The 18314-nt window shown below is 40.8% G+C and overlaps 1 protein-coding gene and 2 gene segments (V, D, J or C); 2 read left to right on the top strand and 1 right to left on the bottom strand.

Moving 5' to 3' along the window:
* The window catches only part of LOC134316959 (NACHT, LRR and PYD domains-containing protein 12-like), a 512992-nt gene that overhangs the window by 73655 nt on the left and 421023 nt on the right, over window positions 1-18314 (top strand). The gene's annotated exons all lie outside the window — the stretch shown is intronic.
* Window positions 1-18314, bottom strand: part of LOC134317536 (Ig kappa chain V region Mem5-like) — a 126091-nt gene that overhangs the window by 27283 nt on the left and 80494 nt on the right.
* LOC134317509 (Ig kappa chain V-III region MOPC 63-like) overlaps window positions 1-18314 on the top strand; it is a 98163-nt gene that overhangs the window by 4803 nt on the left and 75046 nt on the right. The window contains 1 exon segment of the V gene segment in view: window positions 11298-11321. Coding sequence covers window positions 11298-11321 — 24 coding nt within the window.

Genomic DNA, 18314 nt, shown 5'->3' with positions numbered 1-18314 from the left:
GTTAGTGTGTGTTCTGTTGGTACAATTGGATCAGCAGGACACCCCCTAACACTACCACCACCACAGAGTGACCCTAACATGGTGGTGGTGTGTTAGTGTGTGTTCTGTTGGTACAATTGGATCAGCAGGACACCCCCTAACACTACCACCACCACAGAGTGACCCTAACATGGTGGTGGTGTGTTGGCGTGTGTTCTCCTTGTACAATTGGATCAGCAGGACACCCACTAACACTACCACCACCACAGAGTGACCCTAACATGGTGGTGGTGTGTTAGTGTGTGTTCTGTTGGTACAATTGGATCAGCAGGACACCCACTAACACTACCACCACCACAGAGTGACCCTAACATGGTGGTGGTGTGTTAGTGTGTGTTCTGCTGGTACAGTAGGATCAGACACAGCAGTGAATGGAGTGAAATGGCTGGTCAGTGTACATGTATGGAACATTTATGCACATGTGCATTCAAGCTTGGTTTAGTGTTCCAACAAATCATTTTTCAGACTCAGCAGGCATGGTTTCAGTGGTTTACCATCATCCAGACACATCAGTATTTCCTGGACAAAGGTGAATGTGTGGATGAGTTTCTTTGGATATTGTAAATTGAAAGCATAGATCAAGCCAAACAACACAATGAATGCATCAGGCAACCAGGGAAGATCACTCACAATAATGCCCCCCTCAACTACAACAAAGATGCTGTTGGGGCTGAAGGAGGCTCCACCAGTATTAAAAAGAGCAACAGGAGTGTCAGTGATATCTGGCTCCTCTTCCTGCTGCAAAACACTCTAATGAGGAGAGTTTCAGAATGAAGGCTACAAGTCATGAACTGTATGTTCATCATTGCCCTTGTCACACTTTTATAGGTTTGCATTTTTAAGCCTGTCTTGATGCTTACACCTTGCATTTCTCACCTGGAAATACAGTATACACACACACACACACACACACACACACACACACACACACACACACACACACACACACACACATATATACAGGGGTTGGACAATGAAACTGAAACACCTGTCATTTTAGTGTGGGAGGTTTCATGGCTAAATTGGACCAGTCTGGTGGCCAATCTTCATTAATTGCACGTTGCACCAGTCAGAGCAGAGTGTGAAGGTTCAATTAGCAGGGTAAGAGCACAGTTTTGCTCAAAATATTGCAATGCACACAACATTATGGGTGACATACCAGAGTTCAAAAGAGGACAAATTGTTGGTGCACGTCTTGCTGGCGCATCTGTGACCAAGACAGCAAGTCTTTGTGATGTATCAAGAGCCACGGTATCCAGGGTAATGTCAGCATACCACCAAGAAGGATAAACCACATCCGACAGGATTAACTGTGGACGCAAGAGGAAGCTGTCTGAAAGGGATGTTCGGGTGCTAACCCGGATTGTATCCAAAAAACATAAAACCACGGCTGCCCAAATCACGGCAGAATTAAATGTGCACCTCAACTCTCCTGTTTCCACCAGAACTGTCCGTCGGGAGCTCCACAGGGTCGATATACATGGCCGGGCTGCTATAGCCAAACCTTTGGTCACTCGTGCCAATGCCAAACGTTGGTTTCAATGGTGCAAGGAGCGCAAATCTTGGGCTGTGGACAATGTGAAACATGTATTGTTCTCTGATGAGTCCACCTTTACTGTTTTCCCCACATCCGGGAGAGTTACGGTGTGGAGAAGCCCCAAAGAAGCGTACCACCCAGACTGTTGCATGCCCAGAGTGAAGCATGGGGGTGGATCAGTGATGGTTTGGGCTGCCATATCATGGCATTCCCTTGGCCCAATATTTGTGCTAGATGGGCGCGTCACTGCCAAGGACTACCGAACCATTCTGGAGGACCATGTGCATCCAATGGCGGTGCCGTGTATCAGGATGACAATGCACCAATACACACAGCAAGACTGGTGAAAGATTGGTTTGATGAACATGAAAGTGAAGTTGAACATCTCCCATGGCCTGCACAGTCACCAGATCTAAATATCATTGAGCCACTTTGGGGTGTTTTGGAGAAGCGAGTCAGGAAACGTTTTCCTCCACCAGCATCACGTAGTGACCTGGCCACTATCCTGCAAGAAGAATGGCTTAAAATCCCTCTGACCACTGTGCAGGACTTGTATATGTCATTTCCAAGACGAATTGATGCTGTATTGGCCGCAAAAGGAGGCCCTACACCATACTAATAAATTATTGTGGTCTAAAACCAGGTGTTTCAGTTTCATTGTCCAAACCCTTGTATATATATATATATATATATATATATATATATATATATATATATATATATACACTGTATAGAGAGAGAGAGAGAGAGACAACAAAGACTGACATAACTTTGCAAACATAAATAAAAGGAAACCGAGGATAATCTGTTATGCTCATACTGCTACATAACACATGTGCACGCAAAGGGAGTCGGATTCTGGTAGGGAGGTAGAATTCGGCACAACATCTGGAATAGCTACTCGCTGAATTGACAACACACTGACTTCAGACGCACGCCCTTCTACAAACCATCAAGTATAGGGAGACGCAGCCCCTGTAGGTGATGACGACAGGATGCAGCGAAATTCTTTAGTGCACTGACTAATCTGCCATGTGAAACTAAAAATAATCGAACCAAATGTATATAATGTGACATAACCTCAAACTTTAGTTTGGCAAGTGTAAACAGATACACATTGCTTACATTGAAGGTCTTGAAGAACTCTGAGGCATCCTCGCGCAGGTAGACAGGAAGTGCATGAAGGGACAAAGTGCATCTTACATTGACATCATTTTCTTCCTTGATTGACAAATAAAAAGAAATAGTTATTGTAAAAATTTAATCAAGCACAAGTCTGTTCTGCCTATATCATTTCTACACACAAAATAATTTAGCCCTCCAATTCAACTTGGCAGTATAGTGGTTCAGCTCCATACTAATACATGAATTTATTTTAACTTTATTGTAACTAAGTATCGGACACATGAGTATTGTACTGTATGTATCCTTTAACCAGAAACAAAGTTTAATAATTTTGATACTGATAGGCTAGGTTAGGTTGGGTTGACCCATAGAGACAAAAGAAAAACGAGAGACCGCTCAACAAGACAGTGACGGCAATTCCAGTCACTATCCTGGCACTTCACTGCAGGCTGGGCCTTCCCAACAGTGATTCAAACATGTGCATAAAACATTCAGTTAACATTCGAGATATGTTTATTTAAAATATTAAAATCCGAGTCAGGCTTCTTGTGTGTTCCATATGATTCCTTTAACAAAGAAATTAAACATTCAGTCTGCAACCTGTACTGATAAGGGGAAAAAACAATCTAAGAGCCATAGAAATAAGAAGTGACAGCTCCATTTAGATAGCTCTTTGTAATAACAAGATGCTAACATTAGCAAATTTGACATTTATGGTGGAGAGCATTCAGTGACTGGCCCATTCTTGGTACATTTAAATCTACTGCATCAACTAATGTTAACCTTAATTTAACTCTGCACCTTTGTTTGATTTGCTTGATCAATATTGTGCTGATGGCAAAGTGAATTCCAAACGTACCTGGCGATTATAAGCCCCAAGCATCTCTCGAAGTGCCACTGCTGTCTTGCCTGTCTGCAACGCCTTCTGCCTGAATAAGGCAATCAGTTGTGGTGTGCGTCGGTCAAGCTCCGAGTAGAACTGGTTGTGCAAGTTCACATTTGTTACGCGATGGAACTCCGCAAACACCTGCAGACACACAAATACATATGTCTACAGAATACTTGTTTCCAAGCATCTTACTGGCTTGCTAAATGGCAAAGTGTAAATTGAGTTTGGATGAGATTTTGTAACAAATGTTTAAGGATGGGCAGACTAAAAACGGTACAGTCATTACCTGTGACTCCATTCGTAGGGCTGGCCAGCTTCTCAAAATGTCCTTCACCAGTAGATCTCCTTTAACAATATCTTGCCGATGAAGAGCAAAAGTTGTCTGCATGAGTTTTCCAATCAATAACTGGTTTCCCTCAGCCTTTTCAACTTCATGTATGATTTGTAGTCTCATCTCCTCCAGAGTATCCTGGTTCTCTCCTCTGGGAAAGTTGGGAAGGAAGTTGACCTCAGATCGTCGAGCTCTTTTAATATTGGAATGGGGGTGATCATTCTCAGGGTTGTTTTTGCTCCTCCTGCCTACATTGACAGACACCTCTGCACACCCAGATCTGGCCAGTTTTGAGCGAAAATTCCCCATCTTAAACTTTAAACTAACCTTCCATCCATACCAACCAGTGTCACTTCCAAGCTCTCTGAGGCACGGATGTGCAGTAATTAGAGCCTCAGCTGCCTTCCCCACTTCCCTGTCATTTAAGTAAGGTTTGAAGCTGTGCATTGTTTCAGCCATTTTTCCCAGGATATTGTGCTTTAGGGATCTTGTCAATTTCAGCGTCTTTCCAGACCTGTCAAAAACACTGTTTCCTTCTTCAAGTACATGTTCCACTTCAAAAGAAAAGGTTGGCACAGGAAAAGAATCAGGCCAACTCTTCCGACGCAGTGTTAAAGGTACATGTGGTAGTATGTCTGTATCAGAACTTGCAGTCGAATTGTCATCACTTTCTGATCTCACTACTTTTAACGTGCCCTTCTCCGGCAATTCCTCAATGTCACCAAGTACACTAAGTTGTCCATCAAAGTCGGGATCCTCATACTGAAGGCTGAAGTCACCGCATAGTCTTGGCTTGAATCTCTCTTGCATTATGCTCTTCAGCTCTTCCACTGACTTTGGGCGCTCATTTAGCGTGAGCTTCATGGCAATATCTGTGGCAATATGTACACGTAGCACAATTTTCTGGGGAGCAGCCATCTCAATGACAGTGTTCTGTTTTAACACACAATAAAAGATTTATGCATTTTGATTTAAACCATGTATGCAGAAAATAGGCTATAACAGTTGTATAGTAGTGTCTCTTCAAAGTGGCATCATCCTCTGTAAGTCATGTAAGATACATACAAGAACACGTGTGGTAAAGTGTAATCTACTTTTCAGTGGAGTAATATGAATCGTTTTGGTGTAATGAGTAGTCTTACTTTTGTGTTGTAAGCAGAAAGAGGTAGTGGGTCATTGAGCTGCGTTACTGTGTGAACTGTCAAATTCCCTGGGGAAAGTTCATAGGATTGCAGGTGTTCAATATAGTGCGATTTGTGTTATTGGCTAAGAAAAACAACCTCACTGTTAACAAGAAGAATCTGTTCAATTTTGCAGAAGAGAGGCAGTTCTCCCACCTGTCCCGCAGACACAAACATTCCTACATCATAATCTGTTCCATCAATGTTGACCCTTGATGTGTTGTAAATCATGTTGCTGTCTGTCCTTTGTGCAATGTATGCCTTTGCAATGTCAGGAAGCATTGAAACCATCACAGATGAGACGTTAGATGTGTGCTGGTGTGGTTTAAAGAATGATGGGGCACTGAGATGGTATGCTACCATGTATTGATGCCTGCTTGCTAATGTACTTAGCACATTCTTAAAGTTTTGTGTGTCCTGAACAACACGCTTGAAAAAGCGATGTTTGCCCTCAAATCTCATTGTCCACAGGTGGACAAGCGGCCCAAAACAGCGTATGAGGTCAGGGTAATGTTCAAGGTAGTGATGTTTAGGGCGGAGATTGAAATGAGGAAAAACCTCCCGTAGCAATCTACACTTCCACTCCATTGAACGACCTGCACCCTGGAAAATATAATACTTTTTGAGTTCAGCATTAGCACTGCACTGAAAAAAATCAACCTACTTAATTCATTCACAATAGTGTTCATAAAAGCAGGCTTAACTTTCAGTGTTGCACTGTGTGTAATTCAATTCAAAACATACCTCAGATGTTGTTGACGGAAACTGTTGGTATGACCCTGCAGAAAAAGATTTTTTTAAACAATTAACAATGATTCCAATATTCCAGTTAATTATTGATTATTGATGCTATTTTTAAATACAAAACTCAAATAACCAAGCTCATTTCAACATGCTGTAATGCATTCAGTGCCACTTTCTCTACTCCAAGATGTACACACGAAACAAAAAATTAAATAGCAAGTAAAGCGATAAATAATGTTCACCTTAAAGTACACAAACAAGGACAGACAGGATCTGTTATGAAGAATTAAATCGGTCTTCAAACAGATGTGAAATTCTCCAATTTCGGCAAGCTGTACTAAAAAAATCGCGCCAGAAATGGAAGTTCTACATGTGTTTCTAGGCTAGTCTCTGTTTTTACTTCCGAAAAAAGCTCGTTTACTGAATATAACCGAGAAACGGACTGCTGCGAACATATGCTAATACTGGAGTCATGTTGTATTTGTCCCTAGGGCTGCACTTTAACTACTTATTATTAGGAGACCTACGGTAGCTGGTGAATGCACCCCGAGTTCCCAGCGAAGTAGGTCTTACAGAGCAAGGCAAACAAGGGCCTTAAGTGGCAGGAGGACCAATTAGGGCTGATCACCTGCAGCTGTCGAGCTGGCTATTTAAGCCAGCTCTGCACAGCAGCGGGTGTCGCACCTTTTGTTTGTTTCCCGGTTTGTAAGTGGCAGTTCGTCCGCGCTTTCTAGGGCTCAGACGGTATCCCCTGGTGGCATAGCCATTAGGGTGTGTAGACTGAAAGGTCGAGGTACGTCTTTATTTTGACCTTAGATATTAGCGTGGTGCGACGCCGTGCAGCCCTCGCGCTGCGTTTTGTTTCTCGGGCTAGCATTAGCGATGCTGCTACTCTACCAGCCATTGTGCTGAGAGCAGTACTCTCGCAAGCCCTATTAACCAGTCAGTCATAGGATTCAGTTACCGCTGGGTGGCGACGCCGTTAAGCGTTCGGCTCGTACGCAGTACTCCCCGGTTCGAATCCGCACTTTGTCTGTGTAATCTAAATATTATATTTTTCTCTTTTCAGATCGGCGAACTCCCTCAGCTGTGTACCCCTGCGAAGTATACGCCGATCGCGGACATTTCTAGCCTCCCTTTGGTCGGGAGCTAGTGTATTCGGGTGAATACCTCTTCCGCATTTCTCCACTGTAGCGCCTTAAGTGCTCAGTCACTCTCAGCTACCCGCGCCGTTATAGCGCGGAGATTACGCGACCGTCCCTCACCGAGGAGACCCGGGTTCGCGTCCTCATTTGTTATTTATTTCTCTGTGTTTTTTCTTTGCCTGCAGTCTCAGCGGCACCATCGGACTTCCCGATTGGTTTTTATTTTCTCGTTTTTCTCTGTTTGTGTTTTTTTTATGTTATAAATAAAATATTATTTTATTTATATTTTCCGCATTTGAGTCCTCCTTCTCCCACGTGACACTTATCATTTAAAAATTATCATGCATTGTCAGTTAAGTAATAACCAATTAAAAATAAACTTTTTCCAAGCTGGCGCCAGATACTGATAGTCACAAAACTAAGTTTGAAAAAATAAAGACCCACAAATTGTTTTCAAAAAACATTATCTGTGCCCTCAAGTTTTAACAAACAAGTACTTAACTTACCCGTTTTGCTCAAAAAATCTTCTCATCCGCTAACGTGCCACCATCTTGACCACTTTGAAAAGGTAAATCCGGAACACAGGGCACATTGATGACGTCAGACGCTGGGTGTCTTTGTATACTCATAAGTTATAGTATAGGTGACGACGCTTACTCAAAAATATGTACTTAGGTAAAATTAAAACATAACAAGTTAATATAGTGCAAAACCAATAAAATGTATAAGTTAACACTACTGTTCGGGTTTACAGTGTAGCTAGGCTAACCTTCGATTGACTATGTAATGGCTTCGAGTGGGAGGCCGCTGGCAGACCTGTTGCGGGATGTAGCTGACCAGCTTGAAAACAGTAAGTTCATATTTCTCAGATAGATTAAATAATCAGTGTGACCAGAAAGCCTATTCACTTACTGATATATCGGCTACTGTATTAACATAAACTGAACTAGCTAACAATGTGGTGTTCAATATTTCTTGTGCAGCACCACCGGGTACCACAAACGCGCCAAGTTTTCCTGCTACGCCGTCACATACCATGACACCAAGTCATCCAGTGGACGGTAGGTTTCTGCAGTGAACAGTTTGTGATGCTAAATGCCAGACTGTGATACACCCTGTAGAATTTACACATTAGCTAAATACGAAAAAAAATAAACCAAACAATTGTAAAAAAAAAAAATTTGATATGTGATTAGATATTAGACTAATATACACCATCGCTGGTGATGTATCTAGTTTAGCTGTTTTTCTTTATTGTCTAACGTTTGATGCTACCCTTTGCTCCTCACTTAGCCGAGGTTTCAAGACTGTTCGGGCCATACACACATGGGGGAGGAGGTCAACAAGTCGGCGATGCCTTGCTGTGCCCGCACAACTTAATTCTTACACTCATGTCTTCTGTTGTCTTGAGGACAAAAATGAGGATTTAGTCCCCAGTCGATTTGCCAAACAGAGGCTTGTTGCTGCAGGATTAGGGGAGAAACGTCTTACGTTTAAAGCTACATACGGCATCACGGTTACCATGCACACTCAGGTTTTAGTGAAACTTTAGAAATCGCACTTTTTTGCATGTTGTTATCTGTCGTCTTTTTAGGTAGTCAGACAATTCCACATGAATTCAAAGAATTCCTTTCAGCTGCATTTCCAAAACTCAGACAAGGGGGCGGATTTGAATTGCTCAAAATTTCTTGAACAACTCGAAGTCGCAAACTGAACCTCATCCCCTGTCCCAATGAGGGCTACCATGTCAGACATCTGAAAGATCCACAGACCCAGATTGGTCATGCTACCATTTTCATTCGACCACTTCAGAGGAACCTGAATCTGGAGCCTGTAAGTTTCTCTTTAAAACTGCTCTTCCCTTCTGAAAATCAGGTCATTATTTCTTGTATTTAACTGTTACATGATCTCTTCTGTAGATATCTCGACCACCTCAGAAATGTGTGACATGTGGAGAAGAATTCCCTTTTTCACAAATCAAGGCTCATAGTGATGAATGCATGAGGTATTGCTCTACACAGCTAAAACATCACATCTGTTAGTACACTGCATGTGTTGTCATACATCAGACATGTGGCATGAGGTATAGTGAGTCCAGCCCCAGCCAAAAGGCATGCTTGATAGTCTGTGCATGTGAATGTAGGACTAACCATGTAGGGCAAAATGTATAACAAAACTTTAGAGACAGGGCAAAATATTGACAAATAAGAGTAATTATTGCTTTTTTGATTAAAAAACACTCTCTAAAGGCCAACATGTGGGTGTTTGGGATATTGCTTCTTTAGGACTGAATTTAACTGTTGTATTTTAATATGACCTCTTCCACGTTGAAACTTTTGTTTTATCTAAGACTATCGCAGAGCAGTGTTGAGGTACAAATGGAGGTAGCCACAGGAAGTGCCAGTTCCCCCAAAAATGAAGATAGATGTGTGAGTACGTGGACAAGACCACAGGAGAGTCAGACAGCAAGGGCCAGCAACACGGACGTCTCCGTTCCACATCAGGGAAATATCCCAGCCCCAGTGACACCTCAGGGACATGTGCCTACTCCTCAGATCATCGATCTAGATCTCATCGAGGAGAATTGTGGTCGGTTATATTCAATTTAAACATTACATGATTTATTTTAGTAATTTGTTGTTTTATCCATATATAGCTTAAATATTAATTCAGTCTTTATTTTTTAACTGTTTAAGATTGGAAAATAGAGCCAGATCCCACAGAGGCAGCAAGGATATTCAAAGAAGACATTTTAAATAAGCATGCAACTGGAAAACCACTAAGTTTTGCCATGGATCTCAGAGACAGTGCAGAGGACAGGGAAAGGACAATCCTCTCTTTTTATAAAATGGCTCGTGTTGAGTGGGCTTCTCCTTTGACATGCACACTGAAGGGTCAATTTCTTACTAACACAAAAATATAGATTGTACCAAACTGTTTTTTAAATTCATTATTTAACCTCTGTTTGTACAGGGTATGATATCAAAACATATATGCTTGTTTATAGCAACACAATGTTTATGGTTAAATGAAATCACAAGGCGGAGGGGGGGGGGTAATGAAGTGATAAACATGTTAATATAACAGGAATGTGCAAGCTCAGTAAAAGCAGTCACAAGCAGGTATAAAACGATTACTGGGAATGTTTGAAGTTACAGCAAGATAAAGGTAGAGATGATTTGTTTAGTTGACACGGCAGTTTATTCAATGGGACTGCCACACTAACAAATTCTATTTTAATAGCTCTATTTTCTGTTTACTGTTGTATGCATTTTATTTTGTTTGTTCAGGAGATCCAGCAACTGGTGATGGTGTGATTCGTCATTTCTTTGCAACAGCCATGTTCAAACTTCAGAATGGTTTTGATATTTGTTTTGGTAAGTAAAAAAAAATTTTTTCTCCATTTATTTCACAGATGCTTTTATGATTTCTCATTTTAAATCACTGTTTATCTGTCAGTACGTGTTTATCATGTTCTGTGATTCACGCAAATTCCAGGCTGAAAAAAAAATAATAATAATAATGAACAGTCGCAGACCCGTACACTAACCCTGCCTGATTCCTAAGACATACATGTGAATGTAGCTGTTTTTAACCTATGGCTGACTGATATTTCCTTTATTACTGCTTTATGGAATAGGGCTGCACTATATTTTGTTTCAGCATCTCATTTGCAATGTGCGCATGTGCAATAGTCACATCGTAGGACGTGCAATGTCATGTAAGGCAAATTAAAATCGTACACATCATGCTTTTTGCTGCTTAATACAAAAGGAACATTTGTGCTGTTCTCATTTTTCATGACATATCTGCCAGAGGCAAATTATATCTGCCCAATATCATTTATTTTATGCTATTTACTATTTATCAAATACTTTGTAATTACCCACACACACTATATCGCCAAAAGTATTCACTCACCCATCCAAATCATTGAATTTAGGTGTTCAATCACTTCCATGGCCACAGGTATAAACCGAGCACCTCGGCATGCAGACTGCTTCTACAAATATTAGTGAAAGAATGGGTCGCTCTCAGGAGCTCAGTGAATTCCAGCGTGGTACCGTGATAGGACGCCACCTGTGCAACAAGTCCAGTGGTGAAATTTCCTCACTACTAAATATTCCACAGTCGACTGTCAGTACTGAGCCTCATTTTAACTTGTCTTGAGGAATTTCCACTGAAGTTGGATCAGCCTGTAATTGGATTTTCCACTTAGATTTTGAGTATGATTCCAAATCCAGACCTCCATGGGATAATAATTTTGATTTACATTGATCATTTTTATGTTGTTTTGTTCTCAAAGCATTCCACTATGTGATGAATAAAGATTTTCAACTGGAATATTTCATTAATTGAGATCTAGGATGTGTTATTTTAGTGTTCCCTTTATTTTTTTGAGCAGTGTATATATATATATATATATACAGTATATACAGAGTATCACAAAAGTGAGTACACCCCTCACATTTCTGCAAATATTTTATTATATCTTTTCATGGGACAACACTATAGAAATAAAACTTGGATATAAGTTAGAGTAGTCAGTGTACAGCTTGTATAGCAGTGTAGATTTACTGTCTTCTGAAAATAACTCAACACACAGCCATTAATGTCTAAATGGCTGGCAACATAAGTGAGTACACCCCACAGTGAACATGTCCAAATTGTGCCTAAAGTGTCAATATTTTGTGTGACCACCATTATTATCCAGCACTGCCTTAACCCTCCTGGGCATGGAATTCACCAGAGCTGCACAGGTTGCTACTGGAATCCTCTTCCACTCCTCCATGATGACATCACGGAGCTGGTGGATGTTAGACACCTTAAACTCCTCCACCTTCCACTTGAGGATGCGCCACAGGTGCTCAATTGGGTTTAGTCCATCACCTTTACCTTCAGCTTCCTCAGCAAGGCAGTTGTCATCTTGGAGGTTGTGTTTGGGGTCGTTATCCTGTTGGAAAACTGCCATGAGGCCCAGTTTTCGAAGGGAGGAGATCATGCTCTGTTTCAGAATGTCACAGTACATGTTGGAATTCATGTTTCCCTCAATGAACTGCAGCTCCCCAGTGCCAGCAACACTCATGCAGCCCAAGACCATGATGCTACCACCACCATGCTTGACTGTAGGCAAGATACAGTTGTCTTGGTACTTCTCACCAGGGCGCCGCCACACATGCTGGACACCATCTGAGCCAAACAAGTTTATCTTGGTCTCGTCAGACCACAGGGCATTCCAGTAATCCATGTTCTTGGACTGCTTGTTTTCAGTAAACTGTTTGCGGGCTTTCTTGTGCGTCAGCTTCCTTCTGGGATGACGACCATGCAGACCGAGTTGATGCAGTGTGCGGCGTATGGTCTGAGCACTGACAGGCTGACCTCCCACGTCTTCAACCTCTGCAGCAATGCTGGCAGAACTCATGTGTCTATTTTTTAAAGCCAACCTCTGGATATGACGCCGAACACGTGGACTCGACTTCCTTGGTCGACCCTGGCGAAGCCAGTTCCGAGTGGAACCTGTCCTGGAAAACCGCTGTATGACCTTGGCCTATGACCTTGACCTTGTAGCTCAGTTTCAGGGTGTTAGCAATCTTCTTATAGCCCAGGCCATCTTTGTGGAGAGCAACAATTCCATTTTTCACATCCACAGTGGCAACTTGGTGGTGGCGGGGCTTGAACCGGCAACCTTCTGTTTACTAGTCCAGTACCTTAACCACTGAGCTATCACTTGCCCTAGTTATGTTCTAATTCTCCAAAAAATGGTGTTAAATATGATAATAATGTTAGTGATGGTATTGTTGGGGTACAATAATTTTGCCATTTACCGATCACACATTTCATTACTTTCTTTAAACACACTGTGGATAAATTTGCTCTAACACTTATGAGGAAACCTGATATCATATTTTACTGAACATGACCCTACATGTGTGAGGTGTTTCCTCTATTCTTCTTTCCTAGCTGCACTTCTGTGTGGTGTGGTGGTTGAGTGTGCTGGTGTTCACTGCTGGAGGGGTTTATATATGCACCCCCCCCCCCCCCCCCTTAGTGTGGCGAGCGCTCCACGTGAACGCGCACACGGAGGCGGAGTGGGATTGGGGGTCTGTACTAAAGTGAATCATCTGTAAGTAAATATTTACTTATTTATTTATTACACTCTCATTATTAACTACATTCTAATCAATAACAAAACTGGAGTTCATAATAAAATATCACTGTGAGGATTCGAGGAGCTTTAATTTCACTTTTAAACAAACTACTAGCTGCTCCGCTAACTGTTAGCATCTCACATGATTCAGTACTGATGAACCGATTCATTTGAACCGATTCAGCAAAATGAATCAGTTTATCAGAACTAAATGTAACATTTTTAAAAAGAATTTTTATTTACATTCATGACATTTAGTGGACATGTTTAGCTAAAGTGACTTTAGTTTTAATACAATAAAACAATGTAAACAGTGGTAACTACCCAGCTAACAACATTACGTTCTGAGAACGTTCCCTAAACGTTCCGTTTTGGTTGTGGGAACGTTGCATTGGCATGTTCTCTCAACGTTATTCTGTCCAGTTCTCTTCATGTTCTCAGAACGTTTTTTTAAAGTTATGAAAACGTTTATAGATCGTTACCTAAACCTCATTTACAACCATAATGTAACGTTCTGGGAACGTTGTGTTGGAATGTTCTGAGAACATTGTAAATAAGGTTTTCTGAACGTTCCCTTAATGTTCCATTTTGGTTGTATGAATGTTTTATTAGAACGTTCCTTCAACGTTATTCTGCCAAGATTTCTTATTGTTCTCAGAACGTTATTTTAAAGTTGTGAAAACGTTCCCTGAACATCCCCACAACCTCATTTACAAAGATTATAGGAATGAGAATGTGTCATTTTATTTTCATTTATTTACTTATTTAATTCTATTATAAAACTGTTGATGAAAATGTTGTTAAAAAACGTCCTTAAACTTTTCCACTTCTTTCTTACAATGTTTTATATTTTCCTTATAAATCTTAAAACATTTAATACAAGTTAAAGAACAAACCCAAAAACATGTCAATGATTTTTAAATGTTACTTTAACAAACTTTCAACATAACTACAGATAATGTTAATCCAGGACCATGTTAATCCAGGACCATGTTAATCCAGGACCATGTTAATCCAGGACCATGTTAATCCAGGACCATGCTAATCCAGGACCATGTTAATACAGGACCATGATAATCCAGGACCATGATAATCCAGGACCATGTTAATCCAGGACCATGTTAATCCAGGACCATGTTAATCCAGGACCATGCTAATCCAGGACCATGCTAATCCAGGACCATGTTAATACAGGACCATGCTAATCCAGGACCATGCTAATCCAGGACCATGTTAATCCAGGACCATGGTAATCCAGGACCATGCTAATCCAGGACCATGTTAATACAGGACCATGCTAATCCAGGACCATGCTAATCCAGTACCATGTTAATCCAGGACCATGATAATCCAGGACCATGTTAATCCAGGACCATGTTAATCCAGGACCATGCTAATCCAGGACCATGCTAATCCAGGACCATGCTAATCCAGGACCATGTTAATACAGGACCATGCTAATCCAGGATCATGCTAATCCAGGACCATGTTAATACAGTACCATGTTAATCCAGGACCATGTTAATCCAGGACCATGTTAATCCAGGACCATGTTAATCCAGGACCATGCTAATCCCTCTGTCTGTGTGATAGATCTGATGAAGGAGAGAGAATCCGTTTAACTCTGCACATTTATTCTCCACACACACACACACACACACACACACACACACACACACACACACACTCACACTCACACACACACACTCACACACACACACACTCACACACACACACACACACACACACCCACACACACACACACACACACACATTCATGCTTCCAACCCGTTACATTACATTTACTTATTAATTTTACCCTCATTATTTTATATAGTTATTAAGTATTTACTGCCACCTTCTAACTGTTAACTAACTTACATCGTGTTAAATTGAGATCACGTTAATGCGTTATTATCGCGTTAACTTCGACAGCCCTATTTAAAATATAAAACACTGGTTAAAATTCACACCATGTTTACATGCAAAGATTTTCGTCAATCTGACTGAATTCATTCTGATTATGAGTTATTTATTTATTTTTTTTATTATTTTTTTTTTAATTAAATAAATGCCTGCGACACCCCCAAAGCTTCTGCCAGCAATCACACGTATGCTTGGCCATATTATTAAAGCTCTCAATAGCGAGTTGTTTGAACCATCTACAATCCTGCTGAATTTTATTTTCTAAGTCTTTTAAAGTATAATGTAATAAGTTTTGAATCTTACCTGTCTTTATATCTAGGGTCCAGCAAGGTGGCAAGAGCGTATAGGGGTTGATCTTCCACATTGCCGAAGCGTTTGTCGACAGCTTGTAGCGAGGTCTTCTTCATTGTTTTAATGCCGGTATCTGCCTCGTCTTCCTTAGCCAGGATGCGTTTGAGGACGGTAACAGCTGGAATGACATCAGCAGCAGAGGCGGTGGATGAGCTTACTTTCCTAGTTAGCTCTTCAAATGGTGCTAGAACAGTGTTGGTTTTTTCTAGCAAGGCGCACTGGTTAGCAGTCAGTGTCGTGGGCAGGTCATGGTCAGTAACGTAGGCACAAAGGACTCGCTTCTGTTCCAGAAGGCTCTCTACCATAAAGTAGGTGCTGTTCCATCTTGTCTTGATATCTTGTTGCAGGCGTTTAGGTTGCGTTTGCATCTGGAGCTGGATATCATGTAGCCGTGAATATGCAAGTGAAGAATGTTTAAAATGTCCCACAATCTGCCTGCCGCTTGCAATAGCATCACTCACACGCCGTTGTGACAATAATCCCTCGTTAATTACGAGTTGCAATGTATGAGCAAAGCAGCCCAAGCTACGCACTCCCAGGTTGTCTACTGCCTTTTTCATGTTGCTAGCATTGTCCCTCAGAATGACGTGCACTTTGGTCAAGGGAATATGCCACTGATCAAGCATTTCCCTAATGGCAGTCGAAACTGAGTCGCTGGTGTGTGATCTGCGAAAGTGTTTTGTTTGGAGCATGGCACTGAGGGGCGTATAACTCGTGTCTAACCAGTGGACAGTTAAGCTTAAAAGTGACATGGGGCACACGTCTGAGCTCCAGATATCTGTCGTGAAGCTCATTACTTTGACATCTTTTAACTGTGGTGATATGTGTCCACATGCTTTGTTGTACAATTCTGGCAGAGCAGTCTCGGAAAAATATTTTCGTGACGGTAAATTATAACGTGGTTCCATGTGTTCAAGCAGGCGACGGAAGCCTTCATCTTCGACCACCGACATTGGTTGCCCATCTAAAACAATAAATTCTAGAACTTTCTCTGTAATTTTTGTTGCTTTCACGCTATCGGTTGGAAATTGTTCACGTCTTTGCAGTGTGTCCACCACAGTTAACTGTTTCGTAGTTTTGTCTCCTGCGTCTTTTTGTTAGTTCGACTGTAACGTTCGGAACTCGGCGTGCTCTTTAGCATGGTACTTTTGGAGGTGCTTAATTAAATTTGTTGTATTGTATTTTGCAGCGCTACCACCACCCCTTGCAACATTTGTTCTGCAGATATTGCATGTTGCCATCGAACTTGTTGGCATAGCAAGCGTAAAATAGCTCCATGCAGCTGACTGTTTGGCTCGCTCCATGTTGTTGTTCCTGTTTGTGTTTTACGTCATACGTCAGCAGCACGTCCTGTATGGGCGTCGCAAACGAATTAAAGTGAACGTATCGGCCCCATGGATCGGTCTAATTATCCGATACCCGATCTATCTCATTTTGGTAATATCGGGACCGATATCCGATCTTAATATCGGATCGGTGCATCCCTATGTAAAACATGACGTTAAAATCCTAATAAACAAACAATCTTGAACCCCCCCAACTGAAAATGAAAAAAGAACAATCCCTCAATGTTTCTATCCATTATAAACTGAGATAAAATCAGTTAGAATATATTGTGTTTATAATATCTTATTATTGTTGTTATTATTATTATCATCATCAAGCAATTATTTTAAATTAATCAATGAAAAAATATATAAATTCTAATATAAATGAATAAATGAAAAATATAGTTAGGTAGTAATTCAGGGCGTCTCTGCATTCTCCACCTGCAAAGTAAACAAAGAGGTTTTTTCAGTATTTCTGCACATTTATCAGTACATGTAAAACATTTTACACTGTAACCAAGTCATTCTGGGCAGCTAAAATACAAAACTTCCTTAAAGTTATGTTGCAGTCTTTAATTTCATTTAAGTCTTCAATGTGCAAGAGGTGTCTGTGGCTCTTTTTTAATGCTGGCACTTCAATTGCTTTAGGATATGGGCTACAAAAACATTGACATTCTCTAAATCTGGTTGTGGAGCAGTGTGCTACATGTCAAACTTGTTGCCACTATCATAAACTTGAATATGGGCGACCCGTCCTTTTGTGCTGATGTGAATGAAGGCAAATACTGTATCTACAATACCCGGGTCTTCTCTGTCGGACACTGAGACTCTCAACCTCAGCAGCCCTCCTTGACATGTGGCCATTTTCCTGGAATATAAAAAAACACTTTTTGAGTTTTTGATTCCCTATTTTAAATCTGTAGTTAACAGAATGCTACAATAGCTAAAACACAATGGCACAAATGCAGGGTTTTACCTGGGTTGTTGGTGGGCTTAGGTGGTGTGGTCACTGGGCTTGGGCTTAGGTGGTGTGGTCACTGGGCTTGGGCTTAGGTGGTGCCCAAATCTTATAAGAGCAGGAAAAACCCTGGAATGTGTGTTGATAGAGATTTTCAGAATAAATCATACAAACTTTGATCAATTTAAAGCACACATATAACCTTTTATTTGAAAGAAATTTTTTAAAAGTATTTTAAGTGTAACTTGCAGGTTAACGTCCACATTTAATTCATGTGTACGGATATGTGTATAGATATGTGTACAGATATGTGTATAGATGTGTATAGATATGTGTATAGATATGTGTACAGATATGTGTATAGATGTGTATAGATATGTGTATAGATATGTGTATAGATATGTGTATAGATATGTGTATAGATATGTGTATAGATATGTGTATAGATATGTGTACAGATATGTGTACAGATATGTGTATAGATATGTGTATAGATATGTGTATAGATATGTGTATAGATATGTGTACAGATATGTGTATAGATATGTGTACAGATATGTGTATAGATATGTGTATAGATATGTGTATAGATATGTGTATAGATATGTGTAT

Source organism: Trichomycterus rosablanca, chromosome 1 (genome assembly GCF_030014385.1).
Source record: "Trichomycterus rosablanca isolate fTriRos1 chromosome 1, fTriRos1.hap1, whole genome shotgun sequence".
NCBI classification, from domain to species: Eukaryota; Metazoa; Chordata; class Actinopteri; order Siluriformes; family Trichomycteridae; genus Trichomycterus; species Trichomycterus rosablanca.
The sequence above is the reverse complement of the archived record's forward strand: the minus strand, read 5'-3'. Positions and strand labels throughout refer to the sequence as shown.